Source organism: Phallusia mammillata, chromosome 5, assembly GCF_965637545.1.
Source record: "Phallusia mammillata chromosome 5, kaPhaMamm4.hap1.1, whole genome shotgun sequence".
Taxonomy (NCBI): Eukaryota; Metazoa; Chordata; class Ascidiacea; order Phlebobranchia; family Ascidiidae; genus Phallusia; species Phallusia mammillata.
The window spans coordinates 23,736,442-23,747,247 of record NC_137256.1 but is presented as its reverse complement, the minus strand read 5'-3'; the positions used below and the strand labels follow the sequence as shown (position 1 = coordinate 23,747,247).

General features: G+C 42.6%; 1 protein-coding gene across 1 annotated transcript; it reads right to left on the bottom strand.

Moving 5' to 3' along the window:
* Positions 1–6,074: 6,074 nt before the first annotated feature.
* LOC145230525 (F-box only protein 36-like) lies at positions 6,075–9,269 on the bottom strand. Its single transcript, XM_080095968.1, has 5 exons — positions 9,038–9,269; positions 8,370–8,484; positions 7,511–7,683; positions 7,045–7,146; positions 6,075–6,449 (listed from the first exon to the last, which is right to left on the bottom strand). Exons 1-5 carry the CDS (start codon positions 9,134–9,136, stop codon positions 6,339–6,341), a joined length of 600 nt encoding a protein of 199 aa, XP_079952094.1. The 5' UTR covers positions 9,137–9,269; the 3' UTR covers positions 6,075–6,338.
* Positions 9,270–10,806: the final 1,537 nt, after the last annotated feature.

The window sequence follows — 10,806 nt, the reverse complement described above, 5'->3', positions numbered from 1 at the left end:
GATACAAGGCTACGAAAAAGCCCGATCTTGGTCGGTACCCAACGATAAAAATCCTTGACCAATTTCAAGGGGGACAACCACTTCGCCACCGAAGGGGCCAACGTCATCTACACGCACAACTTACAGGACAAGCCCGCGAGCCGCGTTATATCTGGGTCGGCAGCACACAACGATAAAAAGCCTTGACCAATTTCAAGGGGGACAACCACTTCGCCACCGAAGGGGCCAACGTCAGCTACACGCACAACTTACAGGACAAGCCCGCGAGCCGCGTTATATCTGGGTCGGCAGCACACAACGGTTCCAAAAAGCCTTGACCAATTTCAAGGGAGCCTTGCAACGTAACCATACCGAGGAACCAACAACAGATACACGACTAACGCAAGTAGCCAGTTCATAAAGATACAAGGCCCACAAGCAGCGTGATCCCAAGATACAAGGCTACGAAAAAGCCCATCTTGGTCGGTACCCAACGGTAAAAATCCTTGACCAATTTCAAGGGGGACAACCACTTCGCCACCAAAGAAGCCAACGTCAGCTACACGCACAACTTACAGGACAAGCCCGCGAGCCGCGTTATATCTGGGTCGGCAGCACACAACGATAAAAAGTCTTGACCAATTTCAAGGGGGACAACCACGTCGCCACCGAAGGGGCCAACGTCAGCTACACGCACAACTTACAGGACAAGCCCGCGAGCCGCGTTATATCTGGGTCGGCAGCACACAACGGTTCCAAAAAGCCTTGACCAATTTCAAGGGAGCCTTGCAACGTAACCATACCGAGGAACCAACAACAGATACACGACTAACGCAAGTAGCCAGTTCATAAAGATACAAGGCCCACAAGCAGCGTGATCCCAAGATACAAGGCTACGAAAAAGCCCGATCTTGGTCGGTACCCAACGGTAAAAATCCTTGACCAATTTCAAGGGGGACAACCACTTCGCCACCAAAGAAGCCAACGTCAGCTACACGCACAACTTACAGGACAAGCCCGCGAGCCGCGTTATATCTGGGTCGGCAGCACACAACGATAAAAAGCCTTGACCAATTTCAAGGGGGACAACCACTTCGCCACCGAAGGGGCTGACGTCATCTACACGCACAACTTACAGGACAAGCCCGCGAGCAGCGTTATATCTGGGTCGACAGCACACAACGATAAAAAGCCTTGACCAATTTCAAGGGGGACAACCACTTCGCCACCGAATGGGCCAACGTCATCTACACTCACAACTTACAGGACAAGCCCGCGAGCAGCGTTATATCTGGGTCGGCAGCACACAACGGTTCCAAAAAGCCTTGACCAATTTCAAGGGAGCCTTGCAACGTAACCATACCGAGGAACCAACAACAGATACACGACTAACGCAAGTAGCCAGTTCATAAAGATACAAGGCCCACAAGCAGCGTGATCCCAAGATACAAGGCTACGAAAAAGCCCGATCTTGGTCGGTACCCAACGGTAAAAATGCTCGACCAATTTCAAGGGGGACAACCACTTCGCCACCGAAGAAGCCAATGTCAACTACACGCACAACTTACAGGACAAGCCCGCGAGCCGCGTTATATCTGGGTCGGCAGCACACAACGGTTCCAAAAAGCCTTGACCAATTTCAAGGGAGCCTTGCAACGTAACCATACCGAGGAACCAACAACAGATACACGACTAACGCAAGTAGCCAGTTCATAAAGATACAAGGCCCACAAGCAGCGTGATCCCAAGATACAAGGCTACGAAAAAGCCCGATCTTGGTCGGTACCCAACGGTAAAAATCCTTGACCAATTTCAAGGGGGACAACCACTTCGCCACCAAAGAAGCCAACGTCAGCTACACGCACAACTTACAGGACAAGCCCGCGAGCCGCGTTATATCTGGGTCGGCAGCACACAACGATAAAAAGCCTTGACCAATTTCAAGGGGGACAACCACGTCGCCACCGAAGGGGCCAACGTCAGCTACACGCACAACTTACAGGACAAGCCCGCGAGCCGCGTTATATCTGGGTCGGCAGCACACAACGGTTCCAAAAAGCCTTGACCAATTTCAAGGGAGCCTTGCAACGTAACCATACCGAGGAACCAACAACAGATACACGACTAACGCAAGTAGCCAGTTCATAAAGATACAAGGCCCACAAGCAGCGTGATCCCAAGATACAAGGCTACGAAAAAGCCCATCTTGGTCGGTACCCAACGGTAAAAATTCTTGACCAATTTCAAGGGGGACAACCACTTCGCCACCAAAGAAGCCAACGTCAGCTACACGCACAACTTACAGGACAAGCCCGCGAGCCGCGTTATATCTGGGTCGGCAGCACACAACGATAAAAAGCCTTGACCAATTTCAAGGGGGACAACCACTTCGCCACCGAAGGGGCTGACGTCATCTACACGCACAACTTACAGGACAAGCCCGCGAGCCGCGTTATATCTGGGTCGACAGCACACAACGATAAAAAGCCTTGACCAATTTCAAGGGGGACAACCACTTCGCCACCGAAGGGGCCAACGTCAGCTACACGCACAACTTACAGGACAAGCCCGCGAGCCGCGTTATATCTGGGTCGGCAGCACACAACGGTTCCAAAAAGCCTTGACCAATTTCAAGGGAGCCTTGCAACGTAACCATACCGAGGAACCAACAACAGATACACGACTAACGCAAGTAGCCAGTTCATAAAGATACAAGGCCCACAAGCAGCGTGATCCCAAGATACAAGGCTACGAAAAAGCCCGATCTTGGTCGGTACCCAACGATAAAAATCCTTGACCAATTTCAAGGGGGACAACCACTTCGCCACCGAAGGGGCCAACGTCATCTACACGCACAACTTACAGGACAAGCCCGCGAGCCGCGTTATATCTGGGTCGGCAGCACACAACGATAAAAAGCCTTGACCAATTTCAAGGGGGACAACCACTTCGCCACCGAAGGGGCCAACGTCAGCTACACGCACAACTTACAGGACAAGCCCGCGAGCCGCGTTATATCTGGGTCGGCAGCACACAACGGTTCCAAAAAGCCTTGACCAATTTCAAGGGAGCCTTGCAACGTAACCATACCGAGGAACCAACAACAGATACACGACTAACGCAAGTAGCCAGTTCATAAAGATACAAGGCCCACAAGCAGCGTGATCCCAAGATACAAGGCTACGAAAAAGCCCATCTTGGTCGGTACCCAACGGTAAAAATCCTTGACCAATTTCAAGGGGGACAACCACTTCGCCACCAAAGAAGCCAACGTCAGCTACACGCACAACTTACAGGACAAGCCCGCGAGCCGCGTTATATCTGGGTCGGCAGCACACAACGATAAAAAGTCTTGACCAATTTCAAGGGGGACAACCACGTCGCCACCGAAGGGGCCAACGTCAGCTACACGCACAACTTACAGGACAAGCCCGCGAGCCGCGTTATATCTGGGTCGGCAGCACACAACGGTTCCAAAAAGCCTTGACCAATTTCAAGGGAGCCTTGCAACGTAACCATACCGAGGAACCAACAACAGATACACGACTAACGCAAGTAGCCAGTTCATAAAGATACAAGGCCCACAAGCAGCGTGATCCCAAGATACAAGGCTACGAAAAAGCCCGATCTTGGTCGGTACCCAACGGTAAAAATCCTTGACCAATTTCAAGGGGGACAACCACTTCGCCACCAAAGAAGCCAACGTCAGCTACACGCACAACTTACAGGACAAGCCCGCGAGCCGCGTTATATCTGGGTCGGCAGCACACAACGATAAAAAGCCTTGACCAATTTCAAGGGGGACAACCACTTCGCCACCGAAGGGGCTGACGTCATCTACACGCACAACTTACAGGACAAGCCCGCGAGCCGTGTTATATCTGGGTCGACAGCACACAACGATTAAAAGCCTTGACCAATTTCAAGGGGGACAACCACTTCGCCACCAAAGAAGCCAACGTCAGCTACACGCACAACTTACAGGACAAGCCCGCGAGCCGCGTTATATCTGGGTCGGCAGCACACAACGATAAAAAGCCTTGACCAATTTCAAGGGGGACAACCACTTCGCCACCGAAGGGGCTGACGTCATCTACACGCACAACTTACAGGACAAGCCCGCGAGCCGCGTTATATCTGGGTCGACAGCACACAACGATAAAAAGCCTTGACCAATTTCAAGGGGGACAACCACTTCGCCACCGAAGGGGCCAACGTCAGCTACACGCACAACTTACAGGACAAACCCGCGAGCCGCGTTATATCTGGGTCCGCAGCACACAACGATAAAAAGCCTTGACCAATTTCAAGGGAGCCTTGCAACGTAACCATACCGAGGAACCAACAACAGATACACGACTAACGCAAGTAGCCAGTTCATAAAGATACAAGGCCCACAAGCAGCGTGATCCCAAGATACAAGGCTACGAAAAAGCCCATCTTGGTCGGTACCCAACGGTAAAAATCCTTGACCAATTTCAAGGGGGACAACCACTTCGCCACCGAAGAAGCCAACGTCATCTACACGCACAACTTACAGGACAAGCCCGCGAGCCGCGTTATATCTGGGTCGGCAGTACACAACGGTTCCAAAAAGCCTTGACCAATTTCAAGGGAGCCATGCCACTTCGCACTGCCAGAATTAGCACACTGTGCTCTCCACCGGTCTGCAAAAAGAATCCAGTTAAATATTTTTCTTTTTAAAGAAATGTCACTTCCTATAGTTAAGATAATCTGTACCCCTAACAGGTTAATATTGCTACAATTTGCATTTTTTATAAACATATACTGTGTCTACATAAAAGCATGAATGTAACAAACCTCACCTTAATCGTTTCATCATTTTTTTTGCTTTGGTGAAATGTTGTCGGAACTGTTGTGATACACTGACGATCTGTGGAACAATAATAACATTAATTCTATATTTGCAAGTCTGTAATTGCGTTACCTTTCTGTATTAGTGCGCAAACTTAAAGCCACAATGTTACAAGCCTTACCTTTATTATTCCATCTGGTTGCGGTGTTGTTGAAATGTTGCAAGATACCGAAAAGCTGTAAAAGAGAGCAACGTTAGTTGAAATCATGAATAGTTACAACTTGTTGTCGTATTACCTTGCAGTACTTCAGGTCTACAACCGGCCAACCTTGCCACGTGTTTATTCGCGGAGAACACCATTCTCTTAACAGACCTGTAAAAATATAAGTATGAAATACAGTTTTATAAATATTTCACAAAACATAGACAAATATTCTTACCTTCATGGCTCCATCAGTTTGGTTTGTTGAAATTCTGTCAAAGATATCGACAAGCTGTAGAAGAAGAATATGGTTAAAACAAGTTATAAATAGTTACCAAGTTATATTATAGTACCTGTGCAGCAGCTCCTTACACGACCATGGTTCTGGCGAAATGATTGTAGCAAGACAACACGTGCTTGATAAGGCAGGCTGATTGCGACGCGGGATTGAAACGCGTCGAAGCTAATTGATGTGATTGAATTCTATACATACCTGACTTTTCATAGAAATTAAGATTTAAACGTACAAAACTTAAAAAAATTTTAATATCGTGCAAACGACTTTTAAGTACTATTTGTATCAATTGACATTTTGCAAAATTAAAAATCTAATCTTGTTGACGAAAGTATTTTGCAAAAATGAAGATGCTTTTTTCAATCAGCAATCCCCTACCACGAAGCTGACATGTGCAGCATTCGAGGCAGGCAGCGGTGCTTGTGATTCGACTTTCGGCGGGTTCTCCACTAAGCCTGTGTAGCTCAGTTGGTAAAGCACGTTTCCCGGAAAAAATCCGGTTGTGGGTTCGAATCTCACCGCAGACAAGATTTTTTCTAGCATAAACCTTGCCGCATTCACTGGGCCTGGCGTGATACCATGAATCAGCAAAACACATTTTATCTTGAAGGTTTTCATACATAAATAAATATTTAAATGATAGGGTTTAAAAGGTTAAATATTGAACAAGTTAATTTTGAGAATCTTACCGAATTCAAAATAAAATAAATAAATGGACAATTTGTAATGGTAGTTGGTTTTGTTTTCTGTAGCTTGTGTGCACACAAATAAACATAGAACGATTCAGTTGTAAAATTTTATTGCAAAAAATAAATCAACACTTCAGCAATATGCAAAAATAAGAGATGTAAAATGAAAAAGCTCAACACAAAAATCACAAAACAGCAATTGAATGAACCAGATAAAACACACAAAGACGGATGAAGAATTTCGTTGTTCAAGTATTATGGAAAGCACAGCGTTATATGAGGAAGGTATGGCAAAATATCACACCACAACATACAAGTCAGCATTAGCAGATATATATATATGACAGCAAAAAAGAACTAAGTTTGTGCCGTCGAAAGTTTGGTCTCACTCAACTTGGCAACAAACAGCGCCCTTTTCTGGTGGCGTCGCATTTGGGCCTGGAGCTGTAACTTATTTGTGAAGAATACCTGGTAACAATTGTAACGTTTAATTTTGGTGTCCACTGCAAAGCACATGATAACTATATATAGTTAAGCCATTGGTTCCCAAACTGTGGGCCATGGCCCAGTACTAGGCCACCAAGACATTTTCAATGGGCCACAGAGCCATTTGAACAGATTCTACTGTTTTGTTATACTGTAGATATTATGCGCTTTGTTTTGAAAAACATAATATTTGCAAAGAATCTTGTAGCCAAATTTCAGGAGCATGTATCTCATTAAAAATAAATTGCTACAAAATTTCGCCCATTTTTTTGGTTTGTGCCCAAATTTCAGCACATGAGCCACGAATCGCTATTAAATAGACATGGGCCACAGACCAAAAAAGTTTGGGAACCCCTGAGTTAAGCTGTCCCCTTAGTACAGTGGTTCTCAACTGGTGGTCCATTGACCATAATATGCTTTTTATCGACCGGTGGTCCATAGACTAAAATGAGGCGAGAACCACTGCCTTAGCAAGTGAATTCAACATGTTTATACTGCTACAAGTTTGTTTGACCAGTGGAAGCACATTTTTCCATGGGTAAATTTTACAAGCCAACACAGGGTTACCACCACTTACATGTTTCCAACCAACTTCGCCTGCAAACAACCTCATGTCTGGTGTGATTGTGTCACAGTGACTTTCAACGATATGTTCCCACAGCGGTTCCGAATTGCACAGCTAGAAAAAAAAATCAGATGCACACTTTTGTTATTTGTTCTTAACTGAAGCAGCCATTTTGTTCTTAACTGAACACAATTGACTTGGTTGTCAAACAAAACATACATGCCTGTCATGGAACATTTTAATTGGAATTTTTTAGCCAAATACCCAAATAACAGTAAATGGAGTATATCTCGTGAGATATGCATTTATTGCTGTTTAACATTTTACTTATTTTGTAAGTGAACTACATGAAAGAACATTTGTGCACAGATCATAGGTAATGCATTCTGTTCAAGAACCTTTCATCAATAAGTAACTAATTTTTAACACTAAAACCAAAATTTATGAGCATCAAACAATAAAATTCAGGTTTACGAACCTCCCGGAAATGTTTGCTTGTTTGAGCAAGCCGTCCAATGTCTTCCAGTTCCATAAACGACATAATGTAAATCTGGAGAGATTTCTTTAGCCTTGGAAAGTAGTCAAAATGTCCTGAGCACAGTTCTTTCACGTATTCAAGCATGTGGGCTCCAAAAAATCTTTTAATGTCAGCTTAAAAACAGAGACACACCATCAGGCATTAACTATAACCAGGGTTGCCATCGACTTGAAACCAAAAATAAGGACAACCGATATTTAAATTTTTATGCGAAACAAAACAAGCGTTTTTGAACAAATCTTTGTATTTATACGAACCATGACATATCATATGCAATATTTTGGCCAGAAACAATCTGTTCCAGCTACCCCTTGTTCGTAGAAAACGTTTCGTGCATCTCACAACAGCTCAAGTCTTGGTTTACTTTTACTTGTAGCGGGGATTTAACTCATAATTGTTGAAAATAATACAAAATAAGGATCCAAGTCAAAAATAAGGACATTTCTTAGAAATAAGGACAATGAACTTTTCTAAGACATAGCCCTTTAAAATAAGGACAAATCTTAGAAATAAGGACGGTATGGCAACCCTGACTATAACCCCTAAGGAACAAAGTATAGTAGTGATAAAAAAGCTTCACTCCTGTAACATTTTTAGCTGAAAGTTTGCAATTTTCATTTATTTCATTAGCGTAAGTGACAAACACACTTTCTTTGATAAGCCAGGCTATACTTCTTAAAATGTTTTTCAACAAGGCTGCATGCATAAAAAACTCATTTGCAAATGCTATTTTAAAATGAATGTCATACAATCATTTACACACGGTAAAAACAGGTTCTGCTTTACATTTGTTTCTTACTTTGCATGTCGTAGTCATTCAACAAATCAGCATGAGACTCTTTGATTTCAGTTGGTGCTAGTCTTGTATCGGATCTCAAACAGGATGGGTTTATTTTCCAGTAGTTCCATTGAAACTGCAATCATAAAAGCAAATTAAAATCCACCAGACAAAACAATGATATGCTCCAAATTTTATGTTTAACAATCTTTCCTAATTTTTCTTCCCTGAATTTCTTGAGCCAAGAATCACATAAAATGATAATCCAGTGCATAAATGTGCTCTTTCCTCACATTATACTAACCCAAAATTGGCAGTTTACACACTAAATGTTTAGTGCAGATTCACCAGACACATCCACTAAAATCCATTTCCTTTTTAACTTTATTCCCTAATTTAATCGACAATTTCACACACTACTTGTCTATATTGAGATTTTTTACGATTACGGATACTTGTTTATTCTATTCGACCTGTTTAAAGCCGAAAATAGAACCAAGTTCCAACATGAGTTTGCCATTTTAATTTTGTAAGGGGGCCACAGGTCTTACAGGGTTACTTGAAGGGGGGCACGAAGCCCAAAAGTTACTTTTTGGGGGCCACAGTCCACAAAAGGTTGAGAACCACTGGTTTAGTGCATTTATATAGTATTTATACTGGCAATTAAAAAAGAGAAATTTATACATTACCTCAGTAAGTGTGACTTTCATGTTTACAAAATCTTTGCTTGGTGATGGTGCTTGTTCACTGAGTTCAAGTAATACACCATCTTTAAACAGCGACTTCATGTTTTCCTAACTTACTTAATTATTGTGTACTGCATATTTATCAAAAACAATTGCAAGGTTTAAAAAAGCATGTTTTGCCAATCAGTAATCATTACTTAGTTTAGAGTGCTCTCTAAAATTGCTACATGACTAAACTTTGATAATTCTGTAGCTACTTAAACCTAAATAAAACTAAAATCCAACAGTAGTGTACATTGATAGCAACCTAATGTATTCTGCTTTTACCAAAAGCTAATGGCTTATCATGTCACTAGCCTGGACAAATCCGCAAAAACCTAATTGAAGAGGGTAACCTAATAAACATCGAGCAGGCCTTCTCATATTACACTGGACATGTGTGGACAAGTAAAAGACGAACGCTGTGTGAATCACGCACACATTTGTTTTCATTTTCAAACTCTTTCCGTCCTTCTGAAGATACAAAATTATCCGGGTCTGCAGGACCTAATTTACGACACAGGACATAAATGTAAAACATAAGCTACTTGCAAAGCACAAAAATAATAGTATTACCTGCAAATTAATTATATGACTTTTGTGGAAAGGTTTAGGTTGCTCCAAAACACTGCAAATCAACTAAATATTTGTTGTAAACAAGTTTTTGTTGATACGGATTAGACTATAAAAGTCCGCGTTCTTGGCAACGAATTGCGGTTTTCAGAAAATAAACAATAGTTGCTGCGCAATAAAAAGTGTAAACAGTCATTATTAAAACACTGCAAAATCTTTAAAATTGTGATTATTCGATCGACAAGATAACAATCATTCGTAATTTACCGTCTTACCTTTATTATTTGCAATATCTGTAACTGTATTTTCTAATATAAATGCCTAGTCAAGATCCAGCCTTCTTTTTTTCTGCCGCATGGGGACAATAGCAAGCCGTGGCGAATTTCAAGTGCAATCCAGTGTTGGTGCCAGTGTATTGAAGGCGATAGTTTCTTTTACATGTTTATTTTATTAATTACCAACAATCACACGAAACAACTTTTTTTAAATACGTTTTAATAACCAACCAAGGGATACATTTTCCAGAGACTATAAAACGCTTTATGTCAAGAAAAGCGGTATAGTTTTACAATGTGCTTGAAACAAACGATTGGTCTAATAACAGTGGTTTTCAACCTTATACTGATCGCGTACCGCCTGACAATTTTTTCTCTTGCTGCGTACTATCTAAACCTCATTTGGTTGGGTAGACCAAGACAAACACACATTCTTCTCCACTAGGCTAGCAAATCTCTGAAACCAGCAAGGTTAGCAATTTGAATAGAATGTCCAAGACTACTGGTCTAACACAGTCTTAAATTCGTTTAGGGGACATGTCTTAATTTTCAATCTACATGTCTTACTACGCCCATTCTCTTAGCCTACCTGTCACTTGATCTAGGCCAGGGGGTTCTTAACCAGGGGTACGAAGCACCAAAGTAGGGGGTACGACGGTCAGTGTGAAATTGTACATTATTTAGGGATATTTGTGAAGAATGCGTAACAAGTTACTTTGTTATGTTTAGTTGATTTCAATTGAATTTTGTTGAACTTACAAGACTATTTTAATGCATGCATTCAACACGTAAGTTATAAATACACTGAGTATAATTCCCATTATTGTTTACTTCCGTCGGCCATTGCAGACAGGGGGTACGAGAAAATGTCATGAAAGCTCAAGG

Excerpts from the sequence above, each read along its gene's own strand:
- LOC145230525 (XM_080095968.1), bottom strand. The coding sequence starts at position 9,136 with ATGAAGTCGCTGTTTAAAGATGGTGTATTACTTGAACTCAGTGAACAA. Across the intron at positions 8,485-9,037 it reads TGAAAGTCACACTTACTGAG|TTTCAATGGAACTACTGGAA; the intron begins GTAATGTATAAA and ends TTATGATTGCAG. Across the intron at positions 7,684-8,369 it reads GAATGACTACGACATGCAAA|CTGACATTAAAAGATTTTTT; the intron begins GTAAGAAACAAA and ends TCTGTTTTTAAG.